Source organism: Globicephala melas, chromosome 21 (assembly GCF_963455315.2).
Source record: "Globicephala melas chromosome 21, mGloMel1.2, whole genome shotgun sequence".
In the NCBI taxonomy this organism is placed as follows: domain Eukaryota; kingdom Metazoa; phylum Chordata; class Mammalia; order Artiodactyla; family Delphinidae; genus Globicephala; species Globicephala melas.
In genome coordinates, this window is record NC_083334.1 from 2,623,580 (window position 1) to 2,650,192 (window position 26,613).

The 26,613-nt window shown below is 38.5% G+C and overlaps 1 protein-coding gene across 1 annotated transcript; it reads left to right on the forward strand.

Moving 5' to 3' along the window:
- Positions 1-560: 560 nt before the first annotated feature.
- LOC115867512 (basic salivary proline-rich protein 2-like) lies at positions 561-23,809 on the forward strand. The gene is made up of 2 exons (XM_060291779.1): positions 561-666; positions 22,716-23,809. Exons 1-2 carry the CDS (start codon positions 561-563, stop codon positions 23,807-23,809), a joined length of 1,200 nt encoding a protein of 399 aa, XP_060147762.1.
- Positions 23,810-26,613: the final 2,804 nt, after the last annotated feature.

Here is a 26,613-nt window from a genome sequence, read left to right on the forward strand (position 1 = left end):
ATGATGTTTCTATTGGAAAGCAATGGTCTCTATACAAATTTGAAAAGTTGATAAGCGTTTAGAGAGGAAAGGACGTTGGGTCAGGGTAAGCACTTCAGAATGCTATCAAAGAAACAATAAACAAACACTGGTGGATGCTCATCCTGAAGCCATTTGAGGGCCTGTGCTTTGGTTTTTGTTTTTGTTATTTTGATCATATACTAACTAAAACAGCATGAGACAGAGGAAAAGTGCACGCACTTCTGGGAAACTTTCAGAATACCCATCCTTGAGACCAGCACTCAGATTCTGATTAAAATGGTCTGGGATGGGACACGGAAGCTTTTTAAAATAACTCCCTGGGCGCTTCTACAATACAGGATTGTGAACCACTCTTCACTAAAAGGTCAGAGGATTAATAAACTCATATCCAAGAGATTCACAGAAAGAGTGTGGAAGGTGGGCTTACAAGAAGAACAGAAAGAGTGTGGAAGGTGGGCTTACAAGAAGAACAGAAAGAGTGTGGAAGGCGGGCTTACAAGAAGAGAGGTTTGAGCCACAATTTTACCATGACACCGAAAATGGATGAGGCACACCCTGAAAGACACGGGCAGGAGCTGCAGCGGAGACTCGTGAAAGTTCGGGGAACTTTTTACACTGATCCAGTAGCTCGAGGAAACAACTGCTGTGACAAAATGCTTCTGAATGATAAAAAAAATATTTGGAGATCGTAGGGAAATATCTGCAGGGCACAACATTAAATATGATTATAGATTTTAAAAGAACATTTATCTATTTTGCCAAGCAACATACGCAAACACGTCTTCAAGGGAAGTGCAGCCAATGCAAAAGCTCTTTGGTTACACTGTGAACGTCTACATGGATTTTTTACATGGATGTGAGCTTCCCTATTTGCTGGACCCTTAGTCTAATCTCATAACTGTACACTTTACTCCTTTATTAACTCTTTAGTATAGGCCAAAATGCTTAAAATCATACTTCAAATTCCTTATTACATGGTCTTTCAGCTCCACTTATGCCATCAGGCTGTCTCATGTCCCCAAAGGAAGGTGTTTTCAAGTCATAAAACATTTATTATTGCTGGTAAATAATCCTTCCTAGAAATAAACATAGTAAGTAGTATTATCTCACAGATTAATAATCCTTATTGGGCAAAAATCATAGTAGGGTTGTCACCCATAGTCTGCCTGAACTTAACTGCAGAAGAAGAAAGGGTGAAACTAGAAAGGGAATAAAAATCCAAAAGAAACTCCACCTAAAAGCAGTAACTTAGAAATAAGTACTAAAAAACACTGACATACGCCTTATTTTCTACTCGTGGAACCCTCCACAGAGAATGAAAACCAAATAAATGTCCTCCCGCGATGGAAAGAGCTAGTGCCCTCCCATCTAAACAACTAAGGGGTGAAACAGTTAATACTGAGGTACCAATCACATGTTTTATCTCTCCAAGTAACATTTTTATAAAGGAGAATTACAGAATTATGGGGTAATAAAATGACTTTGTAAAAAGAAAAAGATAAAAATCCAATAACAGACTTCAACATTTACATCAATCCCGATTCTGTAAGTGAACTAACATTACTGCCCGCCTTTAAGGTCACCTGCCTTATCTATCTTGGTTCTGTAGGTTTTTACGTGAGTAATAAGTAAGTGATTCATGGCCTTGTTGGATTTCAACCAGAGAGAGGAAGGTATCAAAGAGAATGTCCCGCAATAAAGCACATTATGTGATCATCAAACTACTAGATAAGATAGATGAAGTGATTACTATGAGAAGCTTTCAATTCAGGAGAGAATGACTTTGGGTAAGAGGCCTCCAGAGTTACAGACAAAGGTTATGTTTTGGCTCTTTAAATAAATAGCGAGGAAAAATTACACGGAGCATATTATAGTATAGAGAGCATAAGTGAGCAAACAGGACTGTTCCATTTTCCCCAAAACAAATTTCGAATGCTTTTATTTTTAAATTAATTAATTTAAGGTCAAAGAGGTGATATTATCCACATATGTACATACACACACACACATACACACACACACACAGTTCTGTCAAGTAGAATCAGAAGGAAATACCCAGATTTCTTATATAAACTACTTCAAATCTATCAAAAATTGCAGGTTGAAAGGGTTTCCTCACAAAAAGCCAAAATACATTTGAATGAAATACATTATCAATGAAAAAGATCTATTTTTTCACACTATAAAAGTTTTAAAGATAATTTTCTGTAATATATCTTAACACTGTATCATGGAGATCGTATCTAGTGCACTATTTCTCTAAGACAATAAAACTGATAAGTTCAAGGTTTCGTCTTCACAGGAAAACCTAGCTTAAACAAAATCATACTGTAATTTTAAGAACACACAAAATTGGCAGATTCTGTTACACTTCCGTTAGTAGATGACACTCAGACCGTCCTGAAAAGTGTTTTCTCCTTAACAGGATTTACAATCTGGCCCTTTTTCACTCCTACACACCTCAGCTGACGCTGAAGGATTTGGGGTTTTAGATTTTCCTTCACCCTGGATCTCCTCTGTCTCTCTGAGAAGGAAAACCATGAAGTGTATCCCTAACCTTCTGAGATTGAGAACCTCAGTTCTCATTTAGAAAATGAGGAGGGCTGGAATAAACAGCCTCTAAATCCCTTCTATTTCGGAAATTTTACCAAGAAAGTCAAGAGAATTTGAATAAGCAGGTATTACCAAAACCAATGTCCACCATCTTCTACTTTTCACCTTTTCAACCAGTCTCAGAGCCCATTTGTTTCTTTGAATTGATTAATACCCTTCCTCCTAAGACGCACATATCATGGTATAGAAACAGGTTGGGTTTCAGAATTAAAGAGATTTTCCTTTGAATCGTGTCTTGACTGCTTACTGACTGGGACCCCTTGATGATAACTTTATACTCTTCGTGTCTTAATTTTTACCATCTAAAATGATGATAATAATGCAGGTTACAGTAAAAAAAAAAAAAAAAGATGATGTGGTATAGTTCAAAGATGAAAAACCTATATAGGCAGTTTCTGTGGTTGACCCATAGTCGGAATGCAAATTAAATATTTAACTGAATGAGCATTGCCTCTCTCAAGGTTATTTTCTTCTAACCAGGGACACTACTTTCAAAATGAGTATCTTTCTAAAGGTAAAATTTTAAGTAATAAACGTAGACATATGTAAAAGCTATTTTTTCACCAGGTAAGTTTCTTCAAATGTTTCACATCACTTAGTTTTCCTTTTCATAAGACTAAATGTGGTTGTCCCACACTCTCTGAGACTACTAGAGTCCTGTTTTCTGTAGTTTCCACATCTAACAAATCCTTCCAGTAATCAGGCATATTCTTGATAATATACACCTCTTGAAAAGCACATTCACGGGGGAAAATTAAAATTAACTGAGAATGATGGCCATAACAGCAAAATAACATTTAATGAAAACGAGTTAGATTCATTGGCTACCTGAGACCACAATCAAGAGATATTATTTCCCCAAGGCAGAATCTTGAAGAGTCTTGGAGAAAAAAAAAAAAGGTATAGCTAATTGAAGGGGGAAAACGTCTTAAGTAAAATATATATGTATCTCTAAAACTAGGTATCATGACTTAATTTCCTACTATGGACAATGGTATATCTTTCTTCACAATCACTCCATATCAACAGACATTCATAGCAAACACTCTCAGGGGAAGAAAAGCTTTGCAATTACAGTCTTGATATTTATCTTCTTCCTAAAAGAAATACGACGCATGTGATCATGGCTTAAATGACGTACAGTAAGTTGTTTCAAAGCATGCTCATTACATTATGCTCAGTGTACTTTTTTAAAAAAAACGAAGACCTATATACGTCCTCCTCCAGGAAGAAAAACAGATTTAGAATCCTATACTAAACTCTCCCTAGCCTTAAAGATAGTACCATATCGGGGACTGCTAAAATCATAACTGTAAATAATGTTATACAAGTTGCAGATTGTAAGTTTCATTTTGTGTGTAACATTTCCATTGGTCCATTCCACAGTTACAAATGACAACCACCTTTTATTTCTTTCTTACAGCACGTATTACAAAAAGCAGCCTCTCTCTGAAATATACAGTAGGAACTTTTTTGCCTTATAACATGCAATTCCAATGTAATTTAAATGCAAAGGACAAAGAACTGACTCACAATCTAATATCTTGAGCACCTAAATGCTTCCGACTGTGATTGTACACTATGTAAGGGTTTAGCACTTGGGATATGAAGGAGAATAAATATAGAGATTTCTCTAAATCGTGTTCCCCCAAATCTGATACATAAACCACCGGCATCAGATTCACGAAGGATGCTTGTTTAAAAGGCTGATGTATGGCCCCCACTTAAAAACCCCTGGGTCAGAATCTCTGGCCATGGATCTCAGATGTCTGCATTTTAAACAAGCTGCTTGGGTGAATGTCCCCTTATAGAAAAAACATCTCCCATTGCCTTAATCCACAAGTGGAAGGTAACCTCACGGCACCATAAAACTTCTCACCGTAGGACCAAGGCCCTTTGCGACACAGTCTCTTTCCTCTACAGCCTTCCCTAGCCCTCAGTGCAACACGAACCAATGATGCCAAATCATGTACGTTCTGCACGTCCAGCTGCATGTGCTTGGACCACACTGGCCTGATTGCTTCGCCAACCTGAATTCTGATTAATCTGAAGCCTAGATGATACCCTGCACCACCGCCTTTGCTGAGAGTGACCACAGCCTGTCCTCACACTCACCCCAGTCGGGTAAAATGCTCACTCACGTGGCTGTTTGGTTAACATCTTTACTTACATGTAATTCACACCATAAACTTCACCCATTTAAAGGGACACCATGTAAGTTTAGAAGATTTTCATCAGCCCAGAAGGAAACACCATACACATTAGCAACCACCCCACATTCACTGCTCTCTCCACCCTGCCCTAGGCAACCACGAATCTACTTTCTCCCGTGCCTATGCTGGACATTTCTTACAAATGCCAGCGGCACACGCTTCCATCATATCCTACCAACCGCACCCTATTTATTTATCCATCTGCCTTTCGGACCAGACTGGCACTGAGCGTGGCTCAGGAGGAATAATCAATACATGCTGGATTAATTAATGAATATCCCTTTTTGCCTCTTGTCACAGGCAAGGAGGGGCAGAACTTGGATGCGCTGTCACCGCTTAGATGGAAAAGACTGGGCTATCACTAAATTGGGGCTGGGGAGTTAGGTTCCGACAGAAGGGAAGGAGTTGACAAACCCAAAGGACAGCATTAAATACTTTCTAAAGTTACAGTGAGCTATTAAATTAGGCATCTGTAGTCTTTGAGATGAGAACAGCAGTCCATGAGATTTTCCATGATGTATCAATACAACAACCACGGCCACTAGATCTTGGAGAGACAGCACATCTTTTACTGTCTTTTATGTCCTTTTTGACTCTCTCCCAGCTCCTGTGTACTCTCTCTTTGTCCAGGGGTCCAGCATCAAGAGGTTGTCCAAAGCCTTCCTCTACCAAGGTATCCTTAATTTGAAAAGTAAGATTCCTCTCCTTTGGTCTTAATCAAAATTGCTTTTGCCTGAGGGCTATTCACATCACACTGATGTGATTCGGAACACAGGAACTGATGGACAGAACTGGTTAAAAGATTAGGCAAAATACCAGTCATTAAGAAAAAAATTATAATACATGCTCTGGAAGAATCTTCACAAAGAAGTACATAAAAAAGAAATAATTAAGGGGCTTCCCTGGTGGCGCAGTGGTTGAGAGTCCGCCTGCCGATGCAGGGGACACAGGTTCGTGCCCAGGTCTGGGAAGATCCCACATGCCGCGGAGCGGCTGGGCCCGTGAGCCATGGCCGCTGAGCCTGCGCGTCCGGAGCCTGTGCTCCGCAACGGGAGAGGCCACAACAGTGAGAGGTCCGCGTACCAAAAAAAAAAAAAAAAAAGGAAATAATTAAATCACCCAAAATGCCCCGGGAAGGGGTGGGTGGGTGGTGGATTTCACTGTTCACATTTTTCGGAACATCTTTTAAGGCAGAGCTCTCTGAGGACAAAGCCACATACACATACACAGATACACATGTGTAAAAATATTTACACTTTGCAATATGCTGTGCAGAGTTTTCTATTTCAGTAAATGTAACTCTACGGCATCCGCTGATGGCTGCACAGCTGAATGTAAGATGATTCATGTGAATAATCCTTTACTCCTAGACATCTAGGTTATTTTCCTATTCCCCCCCCCCCGGGTACTATAAAAAATGCTAAGAAGAAAATATATATATAGGAACAATTAGTGGGTTATCTCATTGAAATACATTTCTATAAAGACAATTTCTGTAGCATAGCGTATCCGTGCTTACGCTTGATCAATGTTGGAAAAGTGCCCTGCAGAAAGACCGTACCTTTATCCTCCATCAACAGTGTGTTCATGTCTGCTTCCCTACACTCTGGCCAAGGCTGCATTTTCATAATAATTTTAGTATTTAACAATAGGCAAGAAGCAAAACTTGGCCTTTTGACACTGCCATGTCAAACTGTAAAATCAGTGTTTTATTAACCTTCATTACAAGTGATGACTGCAGAAAAGTCTCTGCTGCTTTTAGCATCCTTGACCCTGTCTCCGCCTCCAACCTATATCCTTGGTCTGTCCTGTCTCCAACCTACAGCCTTCCCCAAATCCATATGCCACCCTTGTTCCTAACACTGGGGTCAAGGAGGCTATGGAAAATACACATTCCCTAATATTCAAAAGGACAGAAATACAGTGCTCAATTTTTTAAGGACCCACCAAAATAGAAATACAAGATTCATATTTCATGTGCATTTCTCCAATTACTAGTGAACATATTTTTACTGATCTTTTGTATGTCTTTTCTCAAGTCCAGTATCTATTTGCCTAGAAAGATATTTACCTTGGGTTATTAATATAGGTTTTTTTCCACTCATGTAAAATGCCTTTGTTATCACATTAAGATTCCATACATTCATAGGTACAGTTTTTTTACACTCTCTATTCTTTCCACTATCATACTATTTCAAATTGTATGATTTTATAAGGCATCGTAATATCTACCGGGGCATAACCCCTCCTCCAATGCTGCCTGGATGTCCTTCACTTGTTTTACATCTCTTTTTAAGAGGTACTTTAAAACCACTTGACAAATTTTTAAAATCTTAGTAGGATTCGGCTTGATTTTACATTGAATGCACAGATTCGTTTTTATAGACTGCCTACCTTTACTGTTTTATACCTCTTAGGAGTAGCAGCAGAGGTGTTAGGAGAAATAATAGGAAAAATAGCAGATGGTAATTAAAAGATTGCTATGTGTAAGATAATCTTCCAAACACGTGACAGCATTATCTCTTTTATCCATCACAGCTCTGTGAAGGGGATATGTTTATTGCCGTTTTGTGGATGGGAAAATTGAGGTACAGAAATTGTAGGTAACTTATCTATGGTCAAGTACCCAGTGAACACTGGGGTCAATTCCGCACCCAAGCATTTTGAAAAGGGAGCTCCCACGCTGACAACTATGCAATTTAGGTAAATCCCTTCATTCCAGTGTTACTGCTTTTTATAGCTTTAAAATTTTCTTTACCTGAACATTGTACATGTCTTGTTGAATTTATATCCATATATTTTATGTTATTAGCTGCAGTTTTTAATTATGACATTTCCTTGGTACATTTCCAAAAAAAAAACTTTTGGCATTACAAATATTATCATTTATTCTTTAAATGGACAATTTATTCAATGTATTGTTTCTAGTTATACATATATATATTCTTTTCCATTATAGGTTATGACAAAATATTGAATAGAGTCCCCTGTGCTATACAGTAGGTCCTAATTGCAGCCACTATGGAGAACAGTATGAAAGTTCCTTAAAAAACTAAAAACAGAGTTATAAGATCCAGCAATCCAATCCCTGGGCATATATCCAGAAAAGACAAAAGCTCCACTTCAGATTTCTAATTAAATAATTCATTTTCTATTATTTTTTAATTTAGTAACAAATTATTTAAGATATTAAGCTCCTTTTCATTACAGTTTTGTCTCCACCCACAGATTTTGTATGTAGCAGTATTTTTTACTGTTATTTCCTAACAGTAAAAATTATAGTTTTAGTTTCTTAATTTGGGGTTAGTTATTTCTAAATTTGTTGCCTTAATTTTAAAACAGAGAATCATCTATGACTACCAGCTTTTCATAATTTACCACGGTCGTTTTTTTTCCCCACGTGTGTGTGTGTTTGTGTGTGTGTGTGTGTGTGTGTGTGTGTGTGTGTGTCTCTAAGTATATGGCAGCATAAGTGAGATATACAGCTTGCTTGACAAGGAACTTTTGTTTATTTGCTTGTGTAGCACAAAGTTTGCTACTCATCTCTCCAGTGATCTTATCAATTATATCAATAAAACCAACCTTGACACAATTTAATTCTTATGCATTAATCTTTCATAAACTAAAGTGTGCTAAACTCGATTACTCTTTGTGTTTTTCACTTTTTCCTTGTGAATTTAGTAGTTTTGTGTTACTTATTTGTTACTTATTTTAATTCTATGTCATAAGTTAAGCTATAATATGTGATATGAGTGGGAGGCAGATATTTTCATCGTGGTTTTGGTGGAGGATTTCAGAGCACAATCAAAAACTCTTCTCCATCTCCAATTACTTTCCAAGTAAAACAGTACATGAAATTGTATGGTTTCCAACCACCTACAAACTTCACTCACGAAAATAATAAAAATAAAATGATTAAAATTGGCAAAGAGAGCAATGAATACTTTAAACTATAAATCACATAAAGGGAAGTTCAGGATGTGTCCTGAATTAACATGCACATTTTACTATCACAGTATCCTCGATCTGCATCGTTGAGTGACAAATGAGTCAGCATAGAGCAAATTGAGTTCTCATATTATTTAAACATGAAGAGTCTAAGAGATTATTTATATTTAATTTTCTCTTTTTACAGTGCTTTGATTTCGACATAAAGAGTCTGTACTACTGCACTCTATACAGTACTGTGAAGTACACAAAAGCACAACCACTTATAGAGGATGCCCGCATGGGACAATGTACGCCAGACACGTGAACTAACTTACATGATTGGTCACGTGAACGCACATTCGCATCTTTGAAAGTTCGCAACTTGGAAGTCCGTGTGTAGGGGACTTACTGTAGTTATTTAAATTTAAATTAATTAAAATCAAATACATTCCCAGAGTCCTCACCTTGTGGCTAGCAGTCACCCTTTAGGACAGCACAGGTGGAAAACACTCTCATTATCACAGAACGTTCCTTTGGACAGCACTGGAGGCAGATATTTTTCTTCCCAGACATAATGAAAACGATTCTCATTATTTTTCTTTTCAGATAGGACAAGAAAAATTCTAAGAAAATAAACAGCATATTTATATTCAGAATATTAGTAACTGACAAACCAGAGACTTTACCTCGGTTCTATTTGACTGCTGAACCACTGTTTTTTTCTACTTACTAGGTAGAATTGATTGAAGAAAAGAAACCCTTAATATCAGGAACGGCTGAGGGAAGCCCCTGCCCATGCAAGTCATGGCCTCAACAATGTCACTGGAGATGCCACTGGCACACCTTGCCCTGTGGACATTTATCCTTGTCCTTCCTAGATTCCAAGTCTCATGCTAGATTCCCTGAATTCTGTTCAGTGTTCTAACTAGTATGTAAATTCTCGAATTAAATTCCTCTCATGTCTCAGATGTCCACATTATACTTCTTATCTCTGGCAAAGACTTAGCAATCCTGCCAACCATTATATTTCTATTTCATGCCACTCACAGAGACAATTTCTGGAGACGGCACAGTCCTAATGGCCTGTCCAAAATTAACCCTTTAGGTTCTACCAAAGTTGCCTTTTTTTTACTGTTGTGGATTGAATAGGGTCCCCCCCAAAAGATATGCCTAACTTCTATTCCCCAGTACCTACAAATGTGACCTTACTTGGAAAAAGAATTTGTGCAGATGCAATTAAGTTAAGGGTCTGGAAACGAGATCATCCTGGATTTAGGGTCAGCGCTAAATCCAATGACTGGTGTCCTAATAAGAGGAAAGAGAGAGAGGGTTGACATCCACAGACACAGAGGAGGAAACCCAAGGGGGAAGGCACATGAAGATGGAGGCCGAGATGGGAGAGACGCATCTACAAACTAAGGAACATCAGGGATTTCTGGCCACATCAGATGCTAGCAGACAGGCATGACACTGAGTCTCTCTGAGAGTCTCCAGAAAGAAATCACCACTGACAACTTCTTGATTTCAGAAGTCTGGCCTCTACAACCATGAGAGCACAAATTTCGGTTCTTTCACGCCACCAGTTGGCAGGAATTTGTCACGGCAGCCCTAGGAAACTAAGTCACCATCCATGTCAGTATTTCTTTTCAGGGCCTTGATCTCCTTCAAAGCAGTTACTGTTCTTTCCACATCTCCCAAAGGGGTAATCGAGAATTTCTGGTGATTGACTTCCCAATTAACTCTAATAAGGAGGCAAAATCTGGGCGAACACCTGAAGAAAAATGTCAAAGATGCAAGAATGTTAGGTTATGGCAAAACGACTTTGCCTTTTAAAATGTGGTTGGCTGGCTGGATCTAGAGCAAGCTGCCTCTTTCACAGCGTTGAACAGGCTCTGAAGCAACATAAGCCTAAGGAGACTTAATGACAAGACGTGCGGACATGTCCTGTTGATCAAACAATGCTAGAGAAGCAAAAGAAGCTTAACGTTACTGACAAAAGAATGGTTCATTTAATATGACATCCCCTTAATGATATGCAAATGAATTATTATGCTGCCTGAGGAAGAGAAAAAAGAGCCAGCAGGTAAAAATTTACATTTTCTTATTGATTTTATTGATGATCTTATCTTGTATTTCTCTAGCATCCGCAAGAATTAATTTTAACAACTTTCCATATCAGGAATCTTTTAATAGCCATTGCGCTCTTTAAACTATACAGAAAGACTCAAACTCTAACATTATCTTTTCATTTGCCCCAAATCCTTAATTCTGTGAACTGTATTTGGGTTCCTCCTAAAGTCTGGCCACAAGAAGCATTTTTCAGTCATTCTCAAGACCATATTCACCTAGGCACTTACTAAAAACGGATGATCACACTAAGAACAGAACGCTGTGGGTGAGACGCCTGGATGGAAGAGAACTCTCAGACATGGGGGGTGAGTGCGGTGACCTCAGCATTCAAGGAAGGAGAGGAGAACATGGGTGACCAAAAGAACAGGGAGGAGAAAGTGACCTGTCCTCTGGCAGAGGAGAGAACGTGTGGATCAGACAGGTGTTGGGCTTTAGAACAAAGGAGCTAACGGCCCAGAGACAAATGTTCTCCTTAGTAAAAGGTTTAAAGGCTTAGATAGGAAAAAGAAACTCATGTGCATTTAGGTATAAATAATTGCAATAGCAATACATGATTTTATCTTAGGGGAATGAGAAATAAAAAATACATTCACTTCCAGAAAAACAACCAGGGGGGTTAAAGGAAAATTCTGTATATAATTGTAATTTTGAAGAATCAGGTTTCTTCAGCTTTTTCTGGGAAGAACACACAATGCATTTGAGGTTATTAAGAGGAAAATGGTTAGCAGGCATTCAGGCCTTGACCATTTAATTTACAAGGTAACCTGTTATCATTTGTGTTTATTTTTCTTCACATGAAGTAGTCTGTGGAAGGCAGTGGACTCAAAGGGAATGGCCCTTATGATCACTTTAGCCTAATTGGAATTTATGTGATCTCACAGCCTCTACAGTTCTCTAGTTAAGAAAGACTAGGTATTCAGGTAAAGAAAAAAAAAAAAAACCTACTGGAAACAACAGCAAAAGAACAGCAGCAAAACTGACTACAGGCCATCATGAATGTCCTAGCCTAGAACTCTCCATAATCCACTGTTTCCCTACTGCCTGAAACTTCTACACACATTAGGAAACTTTCCACTGCTTGCCGACTCTGTAAGAAGACAGCAGACAATCAGAGTTATTACTCCATGACTGATTGGAAATTTGCCTGCTGCTGAATGTTCGTCCCTTATTCTCTATCTCCATCAAAGGTCTTTATACAACCAATTTAAAGTATACACTTTTTAATGTGCTGTTTGATTGCTGTTAATTAGAATATATTAATCGTTCCTGTTATATATTTTACAATTTGATCTAGGATAGGGTATATCCTGGAAGCTCTGCTACAAAGAACCAAACTCACGATGGCAGGGATCAAAGACCTTTTAAACGGGGTTAAGATTATGATTCCTGTTTGTCTCCATCTCCTGTGCTTGGAGACTTGGCATGGTAACTAGTAAAAACTGACTTGTGTTAAGTGCCCATTGTTTGAGAGGCTATGTGCACTTGCATTCACTCCTATATATGCATGTACACACACACACACACACACACTTTTTTTTTTTTTTTTTTGCGGTACGCGGGCCTCTCACTGTTGTGGCCTCTCCCACTGCGGAACACAGGCTCCGGACGCGCAGGTTCAGCGGCCATGGCTCACGGGCCCTGCCGCTCCACGGCACGCGGGATCTTCCCGGACCGGGGCACGAACCCGTGTCCCCTGCATTGGCAGGTGGACTCTCAACCACTGCGCCACCAGGGAAGCCCCACACACACATTTTGATCAAAGGACAAAGTGTATAATAGCAGGACTCAGGGAGCACTAATATCTTCTATGATCATAAAAAAATATTTCCCACATATAACCTCAAATATATTTGTAAATTACATTGACTAAATATTTGTACGTATCTTTTAAAAGCAAAACCTCTGTAGAGACAGCATTTCTTACAGATCAGGAGGAAGACAAGCACTGAAAGAGGAAACATTATTTTTGAGAACATGGCCCTACATAATCAGGTTCAGGTAGGGCGCTAAAGTCACTGGACTTCAGGCAACAAACAAGGGCAAATCTACTTCAAAAGTTCATTTAGTAGGCAAGTATTAGGTACTTCTAAAACTTATTTAATCTAGAGAAACATAATGAAAGCATTATTTTTTCTGGATAATTACAGTGATTGGGAACAAATACTTTAAAAATTAAGTGACAAAATGGTGACAAATATGTACATATCTTTAAACTTATTTATATAAGTTAGAAGTGTACTTGAATATTAGCCTGTAATATACATTAACAGAATCAGTGCAAGTTTGTGCAAGAATATATAATGTGCGTACATACACACATGCAGACATTATTTCCACAGAAAAAATGATGTCAGGAATTAATTGTAAATATACATGCTGCTATCTATGTGTCTATATTCCAAAATATTATACAGTCAGCTGTGAAAATGTTTACCCAAGGAAAGCTAAAAGACTATTAAGTTGCAGGCTAATCTGTCCTTCACTCCGAATAATTGGCTCTATCATTAAATATTACTATAAGTAACTGACAAAAAAAATTCTTGCAACCTTGCAGCTGGCAATAAGTGAGTTAACACTGATAAGCTGTGGAAATACAGCGACTTGTTTTCATTCCTACACACTATTTAATTTTTTTCCAAAATGAGAAGTAGAGTTAGAATAATAAAATGTCAGTGTAGCCAATATTCTCTTAAGCATTGTTACAAACTCCTAGGTTTATAAGTCAGAGAAATTGGTACTAAGAGATATTCAATAACCCACACAAGATGACACAGATTTAAATGAAATAAAATCTCAGACTCTGGCAGGATTCATTGTTATGTCTATGATAATAAAATATCAAAATTAATTTTGTTCAAGCGATAATTCACTTAAGAGTCAACCAAAACAGTACAGCGGTTCCAATTATTTAAGAACATGCTTTTATGAAACCTACTGCATTATGTTAATTATATTAAAAATCAAAAACATTCAGGCATACCCTCTGACATAATTTCACATTTGAGAATTTATCTTAAATAAATGCTTTTGGATGGCAACAAAGATATAAACCACAATTAAACCCTTCACGTAGCTTCTTTTAATCTTATGAAAATGTAAAACACAACAACTACCAAAATACCCAACCATATGAGACTGTTAAGTAATTTCTTTTAAATCCATACAATGAAATAATAAGCAGCCACTGAATTGGTGCTGTGGTAGGAAGATATTTAATGACGTAGATATTTTTGATTTAAAAAGTGTTATGTAGGATGCTATGATAAGTATCAGGTTGGCCAAAAATTAGTTCGGGTTTTTCCATAACATCTTACAGAGGAGACCCGAAAAAATGTTTTGGCCAACCCGATATGTGATAATAAACAAAATAAAATATATCATACATACACACATCACAATACCATTCAAATTTAGCTTATACAGTTGTGTATTCTGTATTGTATTTTGCATTTCTCTTTTGTATTTTACTGCAGTATCACACTTAAGAACTTTTTCTTATGTCGGGAAAGGAATACTGAAACTGTAGTTTAATCACCATCATATAAAGAAATACTGAACAGTGGTTATGATAAACAAACAAGTTCGAAATACGTGAATAAAGAAAAATCTTAACAATATAAAGGTGAGTAAAAAAGCAAATTGTAAAAATCTGCATACGGTAAACACAAGAATTTTGAGAAGCGACTGCTCTTTTAATCTTTCAAATTTCAAAATATTACTAAGGCTATATTTTAAATCCTGAATTTTGGTTTTTGAGTGTAAATAATTAAATGCCCCAATAAATGTCACAATAGGAATATTTCTGTTGGAAGTATTTTCATTCCATAATGTTGTTATTTCTCCCAATTTTCCTTTCTTCTTTTTTTGTTCCCTGAGTAATTTTAGTTTTCCTTATTTTCATTTTAATAAAAAGGTGGGTAGGGTGGGGGGGGGTCCTTATTCTCCATGTTAATCTTTGCAGCCTTTGGAAGAAAAGTTCTCACTGGTGACATGATGAGGGCTCTTCTCAGTGGTGGCTGACGGACAGCCCTTGGGGGTGACACTGCTTTGGTGACCTTGGTCTTGCAGTTTTGGTCACTGTATGTGTCAGTGTCTAATCATATTTGAGGATGGTTCTCGCTGGCAGCACTCACAAGGGTACGAAACGTAGAGCTCAACGTGGCAATTCAGTCATTTATAATAGAAATACAACAGTTCCCAGCCTTGATTGTGCAAGAGCCCCCCAAACACCTTCTTTCCCTAAACGAAACGCACAGGAATAGACAGATTATCTGAAGTTTGTTTGGCAAGCACTGAAATAGCATATGTTATTTTATTTATATGTTATTTTATTTATGGGATATGGTACTAATGCCATCAGCCCAAGCCAGCCTGCTGCATCAAACATTCAGAAAGCTAGCGGCCAACATCTTCCCAGAGTGGCTGCAAGATGAAGATTCCCAAATTGCCTATGGGACTCTGAATTTGTTTGCCAGAATCTTTTTGATACATGTTAGAAACGTTTGTCTCTTAGATATTGTTAACCCTGTCAATAAGATTAGAGAGGCTGCCTTGGGGATAGATTCTATTCTTTTTGGTAGAGGTTCTTTTGTGTAGACTTGGTCTCATATGATGAGGTGTCTTCTGATCCATTACTGCATAACTGTTTATTTGAAATCTTAAGAGTCTTCTGAGGTAGCTTTCTCTTACTTTTGCCTAAAAGGACATTTTTTTCTGGATTTTATATTACCAACGCTAATAAAAGGTTTTAAGCAACATTCATATTTTAAACAAGAATAGAAGTCTTTTGACATTGCTCAATGGAAAATATTTTTAAATAAAACTTTCAACATATGACTGGCTAAGCATGGGAAATAACATTTAAATGGATATATCATATGTAATCCTCTAAGTGATATCACATAACTAGCAAGACCACTGTCCCTTGACGTTACTACCCTTGAGTTTGCCACACAATTTAAATATGAGCTCTCCATAACTTCACTGGAGCTATGACAGTCTGATTTAGGGAAACGGGAAGTGTTGGAAATACTTAACAATTTTTACAGTGGTTCATCATAAGTTGATTTTCAATAAAATTAACTAAAAGAAAATGACCAAACTCCAAAAATAGGAAAAAGCGAAGAATTTTATCATCATGTAATTAATTATATTTTTAATCTAGATTTTTCACAAATCACTATGTCCATTTAAATATTAAACAGAGAATTAGGCAGATGATCTGACTTATATACAATCAATATCAAAACTGATGAGGGTAACTTGGAAACTATTAACATTGTATAAAACAATATTGGTTGAGATGCACAAATTTTTTAAAACATTAAAATTATGAATGATCCTATGTAAACATTATTAGCATGGAAATTTGGACACAAATCTTACCAAATCAGTACCAGGAAACTGAAAACTCAATAATTAACATTGTTTTCTGCATTTAACTATTTCAAGGTTATTTTCCCTCAAAATTCATAAAATCAAATGTTGTGATTTCTTTTATATATATATATATATAAAATATATAGATTAGGTCATCACTCAAACTTTTCATTTAACTGAAACTATTTTTAAATATGTATGCTAACCATTAAATTTTTGTTTTCTTTTTTGTTCAAATTAATTACTGTTACCTGTTGAAAACACAAAATCTTAAAAAGTATAATATACTCCACAAACATCAATAAGAAATATTTTATTTAAAATCTTATTATGAAATTTGTAAAAGATATAGACTATAAACACAATGGAAATATCACTGACCATAATTATATTAAAAGTCATAAACTTTTAATTTTGATCCCACAGTTACCAATAAAATTTTGAAGAACTGAGAAGCAAACGATTTACACAAATAACTTTAGCAACAATATATTTTAAGGCTAATAATATTTTTCATTATTTTAATGTATTTTTAATCAAAGTAAAATAAAGTTGGCAATAACTAAAATATTATCAAATTCTTTGAATTTAATAAACGAAATATTAAGTTGTATGGAAAAGTATTGTGAAAAGTGTGAATAAGGAACCTCTGAGTGATATAAACAGATCTTGGATCTGTATTTTAGGAAAGACCTACAGTATAAGTAATGAAATATACAAAATATAAATTTAGTGTTTCTATACTCAATATCTATATGTATCACACATAAGAAGGCAAGGTGTTTTTACTGTATTTAATGTGTTCATAAAAGAAACTTACTTTACATAAGGAATCTTTACATACCACATCAAATTAAAATTAAATAGCAACTTTATAAGACAATGAGAAAAAGAAATTGTAATACATCCCATCACAAAACAAATATTCTCCAGTTGTTAACCTCTTGGATTCTCTTGTACCTAACTGGACTAAAAAGAAAAATATCAGTGTACTGTTTATTTTTTTTTAATTTGATTATATGAACAGATCAATGATAGGAGGAACATAATATTTACAGGGCATGGGCTTCCCTGGTGGCGCAGTGGTTGGGAGTCCGCCTGCCGATGCAGGGGACACAGGTTCGTGCCCCGGTCCGGGAAGATCCCACATGCCGCGGAGCGGCTGGGCCCGTGAGCCATGGCCGCTGAGCCTGCGCATCCGGAGCCTGTGCTCCGCAACGGGAAAAATATTTACAGGGCATTTAATTTTATATTTATTCTTTAAATAATTTTAATCAAGCTTATGAATGCCGTCCCAATTTAGGAAAGTGCTCTCGAAGAAAAAAAATATTTCAGAGAGAGAAGGTAAATTAACATGTTTGGTTTTCAATAATATAACCATGTAACGTTCAAATCTCTGCTCAACAGGATATCGTTATCCTCTCAGGATATTCTATTCTAAGGAAAGTCCAAACTAACCAACATAGAAAATTAAAATACACGCACACACACAGGGAAACCCATTTATCATTTCTAGCTGTCAAATTTGTTGAAATATGGGTTTCTTTGTTTATGCTGCTATTAATTTTGTATATAATCACAGCTTTAACCTAGAAGTATTTATCTTCCAAATAATAAAACTAATTCCTGAAAACTGCATCAACAAGTTCTTCTTAGTTTTATTTGTAACTTTTCAAAACCAGTCCATGCCACTGTCACCCTGTAACTGCTGAAATACTTTTTATTTTTAAAAGGTAACAGGAATAAATCTTTCTGCTTTAGTTAACACTTAATGAATAACTGATTGAGCTATAATCCCAAAAATATTAAGTATCAATGCAGTCCATGAATGAATTGATACCTGTGACTGTAATTAGTTCCCATTAAACACATCTAGGTATACAAAATGTTAAAATCAAATGTATTTAATAAACTCATTGTATAAACTGGAGGGCAAGTAACCATGGTGTAAGCAGGTGACCTCAGTCACCTTGCTTTCATCTTCATGTAACTGAGGCTGGGAAAGCCTGTTTTCCATTCTTGCTCGCCTGGGGCACTAGTTCAGCAAATGCTATACACTCAGAGCAGTTTTTTGGATTGTTTATTTTGTATGGTAATGTTTGAAATCTGATGTGAGCATCAAAGATCCCTATCATACAATGATGATCAATCTTCATTACAGAAGTCCAGCAAAAGACCAGCAGATTCCTAAACATACTCTACTATACTGAAAATGGGGAGATGAATAAGAACCTCATCTGATTATATTCTTAATAAAATTGCCAGCAAAGCAGTAATAATGCAGATTTGGGCCTACATATAAAGTAATATCAATGTGAACTTTTTTTAAAGTCACTCAGTCTTTCCAACAGCATTATACCTGCCTTTAGTTTAGGCACAGGTTTCCAAACATTGGTCAAACATTATAAAACCTTTAAAACATTCATGTTAGAAAGTGGAAAACAATTATTTGGGGTATGGGGTGTTGTAAAACAATCAAAATCATAAAACATATCCCTATCATAATGTAAATACTACTTAGATAACTGTTTTCTTCTAATAATACCACATAGTAAATTCTTCCATGATTATACTTCCTTTTAATTTTGATTCTCTCCATCTGTTTCAAATCTCCTACTTCTTCAAAAAAATGCCTAGAAAGATATGCTTATTGTAATAATTGATAAATGATTCTGCTAAATTCTTAATTTTTTCACTAATTTGATACCAAGTTTTGATTCATCCACCTTTTCCAGTAATAGCTCCTAAATATAGGTCCTATAAAAACGTGGAAGATAGTTTTCCACCATCACAAAGAAATACCTGTGTTCGTCTTATCCAATGATTTTAACCTTTAAATAACATTACATATAGTCCATATAATATGCTACACTTAGGGATTAATTACCAGTTTTATGGTAGTTGGGTGAATAGTAAGGTGGTTTACCAATCATTTCTATGACCGAACATTCTAAAACCATATGGCAGAACTAGTAATGTCCTATGCAACCATATAGAAAAAACTGCCTGAAGTCCCTAGACTTCAAAAATAATTTTGGATAATCAATGAAATAAAACCTTCCTTAATATTGATATGGTAAGAGCAAAATTGCACTCGTGTTTAAAATGTGAATATATATACAATTAACACAGATGATCATATACATATAATTAAGCTACATTTATTCTTGGTAGGGTTTTATAAAATTAAGTGCTGATTGAAAACAGTTCTTAAAAATAAAGATATCTGTACCCAATATATCATAAACATATGAAGATTAAATCAGAGTAATACTCAAATTTGGAAATATCATTTGAAATAAATCTTCAGATTCTCATCATTTCTGCTAAGACATATTCTAAGATATATTTTAACTGCTGTGCTCATCCAGAATAATTCTTATTTTCCTATATTATAACTGATCTCTCAAACTCTTTCTTCTAATTCAGAATTAATGGTGTCCCTCCCCCCGATAAAACCTAAGCTTGAAATATATATGCATTTTCTAGAAATTACAAGTGAAAGTCATATTCAGTTATACTTTATATTACAGGTGAAGTCAAACAGGCTGCTGACAAGATAGAAATTAAAGAATAAAAAGATTTCATCTTTTGTTTGATCTTCACTGACTGATAAATCTATTTTATCTCTTAGATGATAATTTAATGGAGAAAAAAACAAAACTCACTGCTTCTTCATAATCTCTCAGTTCCTCTAAATGTTTTTTTTTTTTTAAGTTTCATTCAGTTGAAATATATTTAAGTCTAAAACTAACAGCTAATTTTTAGACTGCTGGAAGAAAACTACCTAATATAGCTATAACAGAATAAAGCCCTGAAAAGATGGAATAAAGATAGAAATAATGCACAAATATGGATTAAAATCACTATGGTAAGAAGGACAAATACTCAGTGATTGACAAGCCGCAAAACTGAGGCTTCAGTTAAATACAGACACACTCTGTAACTGATACTTTAAAACAGCCCATATGTGATACTGTAGTTTTTAAAAGAAGAATTAAAAAGTTAATTATTAAAGTATTTCCAAAATTCATCAATACAATACCAGTGTCATTTCTGGAGACTTAACACTATCTACCTACCTACCCTCCTATGCAATGTTTCCTCCCTTAAACTTGAACCCGACTTCAGCAGTCTGCTACACAATTCTGCCAAGTAACCTTAACTGAACAGCTTACTACTTACTGTATGACGTAGCGAGCACTGAGCATTTTTAAAGTTCCAAAATATAATTTATCTATCCTTATATCCATGTTATATCAAAATTATATCAATTGTATCAATATTCACTGAGACTGAATTCATGGAAAAGCCTATAAACACATCTGGTTTTCTTTGCAAATGTATATGTCACATAAGCAAGGACCATAATATACCCACTTCTACCCTATTTTACTAAATTAACATTGCTGTTACTAGCTGCCTTTTAAATTACCAATAAGTTCTCATGCTTGAGCAATTTAACATGCTTAATAATGATAAAAAATTAGTAAATGTCCTGTTCTCATATTTTTAATCATGGCACAAATCTTTCGGCATCTTACATTGAAATCCTTTTGGTTTTGCAATGTGTGAAGGGGTAAGGTATGTGATAAATTTAGAAAAATCTACAATGAATTTATGTGACAACAGACAAGGTAAAAGCATTTCCTTCAGGAAAATAATATTATTTTACAACGTGGGGAGTTCCAAGCCTTCCTTAATATTATGTGAATGTGAAGGAAATAGAGTTTTCAGAACTCACAATTCAGTACTTTTCTAGAGACGTTACCTGATGATTTAGAAAATAATCACATAAATTTTATAAACGTGTGCACTCAATGTAAAGCAGGTATAGTTCAAATGATTACCGGCACTACATCTTCCGGAAGCACCCTACTTGTCCCTAAGTTCCCTGAGATGTTTGATACATAGTTGTAACTTTTAAATTACTGAATAATAAAATTAAAATAAGCCCTGACTGAGTTCTTCCAGACTAGTTAAGCAGAGTTCTATGTCACAGAAAAATCTACAGCAAAATACAATGAAAGGTGCAGAGACTGGAGATGAGTATAGCCTAGATTTGAGAACCAGCTCTTCCTGAAACAGCGCGACGAAGACCTGAAGTTTCTTAAGCCTTTGCTGCTTTGTCTATAAAATGGGCAACCTATTTTTCTCTGTTAACTTTAAAGTTACACTGTCGATGCATGACTTCCTAGGAAGTTTATAAATTTATGTAGGAAGGCAGATTATCTCTCTACATGATTATTGCTACCATAATTACCAATGTACAGGTACAAACAGGTAGCCTTTGAAGGTTCTCCCCTTTCTATCTGAGTATACGACTAACGTGTTCAGGTCACAGCAGTTCCAAAGTTCACGCACGTCTGGGGAACGAGGACCAGCAATTCACCAGAATTAACAAAAAAGTTTTACCAACTTTTCCTCTTCAATTTTGGCTACAGTAAATTATTTCAAGAAATAGGTATATCAGCCTAGCTTAATTTTGTAAAACACACACTCAGTTACATTCAAACTACTGAAAAGCATTCAAACTCATAATGTTGAGTCACCTTTAAATACAACTGTATGTAGTTTTCTAAATGATCACACAGTAATGAGACTTTTATTATGGCAGGAGGGATTGTTTTCCATGGTGCTGCGAGTCACCCCCCAAATGTAACTATAGGACCAACTGGTATTTCTGACATGAGGGAATCATATTATACTTTAATTTATACAAGGAACTATTTTTTTAACGTATTATGGAAGAAAAAAGCTTAAAGAATTGAAGTTTTTACAGATATGCTCCGGTTATATTTCAGTGGGCATGCAATTTTCTTTTCAAATAGGACAGAAAATCCACTGCCTCTCCTAAGCATGAGCTCCATATACTTTTTTTCCTTTTCTTTTTTGTATCATCGTGATTGAATGGGGACACAAGAGTGTAAGGCAGGTTGCAGCACAGCTTTACACTGCTCCATCTGCTGGATATGCCTGCATCTCCGGCACCCAGCGGCAACCTCTAAAAAGTAGCACGAACTAATTCAGCAGGTGGCTTCAAAAGGCTCAAGCGCGTTGCCTGAGAAACTTACTGTGACTTTTTAATTTTCGCCCAGAGTTCCAATTTCACCGTAAATATTTAAAATTAATTAATTAAGAACCCACAGCCGTCTTTAAAATACTAAGGCAGCGAAGACACGCTTCACCGTAGGGGATCTAAGGCAAACCAGAAGGAACTAGGCTATTCATTCACTGCCGGTTTGCACACCGCTCCAAGCACAGATGCAGACATTTATCTAAGGATCCTAGAGCCGTTCACCCAGTCGAGAAATGGAAATACATGCATAAAAGTTTTAAAGAGATTTTTAAAACACGCCTATCGGTGGGCCCGTAAACGGCACAGAAGGAGATAACGCCTCTCCGAACGGGATTTCCCCAACGACCGAGCGGGAAGCCCTCGGCCTTCTCCTCCGCAGCATCCTGGCCGGCAACCGCAGGGTCGCGCTTTCGGACCAGGCAGCCGGACTTTTCCCTCAGCTCCTCGTCGCAGACGGGACAGCGAGCGGCTGCCGCCCCCCGCCCGGCCGCCAACGCCGCCGCCGCTGCAAAGAAAGGGCTACTCCGCTCCCGGAGCCGGGCGGCTGCAAACTTCCCCTGCTTTGCACATACCTCTTTCTGCCAACTTGAACATCCTTCCTCGCAAGGGGGCCAGGGAAAACCATTATAGCGTCCCAGGGAACGGTGGTGAAGGACACCCTCGCAAGGAAAGACCCGCGCCTCCGGCAGGGACGCGCCGTTCGCGCAGGTGGGCAGCACCGCTGCCGGAGGGTCCGCCCCCCGCCCCCCTCGGCCGGCGCTGCCCAGGCTGCGGGGAAGACGGCTGCAGCGGCCACGGGCAGCGCCAAGAGGACCCGGGCAGCCCGCGGGAGCCGTGCGGGAAGGCGACACGTACCTTGCTGCGGTCGCCGGGCGCGGAGCCCGAGCCGGGAGCGTGGCTGGGGGCGGCGGCGCGGGGACGCAGGGCGCCGCTAGGCGCTCGGCCCGCAGAACTTGGGCAGAGCCTCCGCCGCGGTCTCCGCCAGCGGCGCGAGCAACACGTCCGGTTTGAACTTTCCAGCTCCGGGCCCGGCGAATACGCGCTCACGCACGGACACGCGCGCGCCGGCAGAGCCTCTCAGGGGCAAGGCAAGCGGCCCCGGGGCCTCCGCGGCTGCGGCCTCCGCGCTGCCCGGCTCTCATTGGCGCGGAGGTTCCGGCGCTATTTATTTATTTCCTCCTCCTCGCTCCGTCCACGCCCCGCCCGCGCGCGCGCGCGCGCGCGCCCCCCTCCTCCACCCCTCGGTCCGCGCGGCCGGCCGCCGGGGCTCCGGCTGCAGCGCGGCGGGGATGCGCGCGGCCCGGGGATGCGCGCCGGGCGGGCCGTGGGGGAGGGAGAGGGCGCCCGGCTGCGCGTAGGCGGCGAGGGGCGAGAGGCCGAGGCGACGCGGGGCGGACGCGCGGCGGACGCGCGGCGAAAGCTGCACGGCGGCTCCCCGGGCTGAGCCCCTGCGCGCCCGGACACCGCCTCTGCTGCCCGCTCCGCGGCTGGCTCCAGCCCCGCGGGGACGCTGCGACGTGCCACCGCCGGCCAGTCAGGGGAGCCGCGAGCCGGCCCTTTCTCAGTCGTGGCTTAAGCGCTGCGCAGTGAGGCTTCGCTCTCCCCACGGTCCTCGCCCAGGACCGTCGCGAGAGCCGCCGTCCACCCAGGTGAGGCGGCGGGCTGAGCCCTGGCAGGAAACGCAGGGCTGGCTCCGGACCGCAGGCTCCGCGCGCACTTTGGGACGCCCCGCCACGAGCTCCGAGCGCCGATGCCTCTGCTGCTGCTGCGGTTCGCCCCCAGATGAGCTCTCAAACGTCCGCCGGGCGCTGGTGCCACCGTTTTTCCTCTGACGGTCTGCCTGGTACCCAAAACTGAAGGAGGGATGACCTTAGAGCAGGCCGCCCTCACCCACCGCATTCAGCCTCAGCGCCGGGCTGGAAGGAGCCCGGTTCTGGTTCAGTGAAATCTGTCTTCCACTTGCGTCTTCCCGACCCTACTTCGGAGCGGCTCCTCCAGCCCAAACCCCTTCCAGGCTTCCCTTGAGGTAAAGCCGGTTTTTGTTTTTGGTTTAAGGGTTCATGATTTGAGTCATGGAAAGGGGGAAAAAAAATTAAAAGCAAGTAATTCTAGAATAGAGCTAGATAAATAAACAGTAAACTGAGCACCATCCCGAAGACTAGAATGCAAATCTCACCTCTTGGATTTGGAAACGGGGGCCCTTCCTCAGTGATTTATCCTCCAAAGTCCTAACAGTCTTGGGCTATATTTTACTGGGACTCCAGGTATAGAAACACTATGACCCTAGAGTGCTTCCCATTATCTGTTAACAGTATGCACTCAATTTCTTTTCTCTTCTCTGTCCAAAAATAACTTCCAGCTTCTCTGAAATGTATTCATTAGATAGCCATCCCTTAGTGATTTAGATCTTTTCTCCGAAATTCCCTGGTAAGTGTACAAATACTCCTTAAAGTGCTGATAGTTTACAGACTTTACATTTTCTTTGACATCTGGAATAAGCCCCCCAGAGGCCAGACAAGGAACAGGTAAGATCCTGAAATGGGAGAAAATGGAAAAAAATACTCATCCTTTCAGAATGTTATTCTTCTCTGGCTCCAGGTTTAATATACACTTGCCATTTTTAAGGAAGCTAAAAGGAAAGCACCAGTATCTAGACATCCAACTTTTCCCTCACTCATGAAGCACCAGCTTATTACTGAGAAAAGGGGCCACTGTAGTTGAATTTAATACCCTGCTACTGAATGGAAGAATCCAGAGACAATCCCCCAAAGTCAGGGAAGTGGCTCATTGGTCAACCAAGTGGTGGATGGGATGGTGTGCCCATTTCTGATGGTATCTGTGCCAGTAAAGAAGTAAAATCTTTGCTCAGAACCTGAAAGGACCACAAGTAATTTTAAACCCAGGACTTTAGAAGCATGTGTATTTCTACAGAATTCTGCCCTGCTCCAGAGGTGGCCAGCGTCTAATATGGGGGAACACCTATCTGACACTGATACTTTTTATTGTGTTTTGCATACAACCTCCTCTGGATATATATATATATATTTCAGCCAATACAAAATATATATATATATATATATAGTATTGGCTGAAAAATAATTGAAATGGCATTATTTTCTAAAATTTTGCTCAGGGACTACAACTATCCCCTGGTACCACTCTCTTAATCCTCCCCATACACATTTGTCCCCAGTATGCTTCTACACGCCAGTGTCCAGAGATACCAGTGCTCATGGGAGCTGCAGGCCATACAATGATGGTCATTATCACTATCACTAGGAGAACACACATCTGGTGCTGAGAAAGATGTTGACTTTAGATGCAGCAAACATCATAATCTGAGATATGAGATGGAGAAAAGATCTTTAAACCAGGAATTGATATCAATCATCACAGTAACTCATTGAATATTTCAAAATGTCCATTATCTTTGAACATCATCTGTTCCAATGATTGTGTTTATGTCTGTACCCACAGCATAAAGCCTATTTCACAGACATTGGAAAATATGTGTGGAGTAAAATTACAAAAACATAAAGGGGGTGTGTAACCATTTTATTTGTTATGAGTCACTGAATCAGAGGGAAAATGAATATTAACCATTACATAGATATTAAAGAATAATTTAATGTTTTAAGAGGTTATTTTGAGAAATACCCAAAAAATCCAGTAGTTTATATTAAATATAAAAATATATAACTGCATTGGATTGGTTACATTTATTTTAAAATATTTTTCAGTGTCTTATAGGGAGCAAGGAAAATGAGATAGAAAGGATGTAAAAGTAAAAAGAAGATGAAAGAAAGTGAAAAATCTGACCACCACACAAGGAAACTGTTTGGAGGCCGTAGCTGGTGTGATCAGCAGAACGTGGGAAACACGAAGAGAGTCTGAGAGGTATTAGGGTCCCTTAAATTCTGGTCCAGAATGGCTGCAATCCTCAGAAAACTCCTTAAGCCTCTGCTTAAGATCCTGAATTTATGGAAATTTGCTTAGACACCACTTTTTTTGCTTGTGTGATAAAACTGCATTATGCAAGAGAGTGAAACCAGACCAATAATCCTCACTTCTGCAATCAGGCAATTGACTTTTCTCACTTTTTCATAAAAGATAACCTGCCTCATAATTTTATTTGGTGAAAAATTTTAGTCCAATTTTTTTTTTTAGTTTGTGAATGCTCATTGGCAAGTCACATGTACCTCCCTTTTCCAGAATCCCTATGTAGAAACGCATTCCTAGTATTTAGCA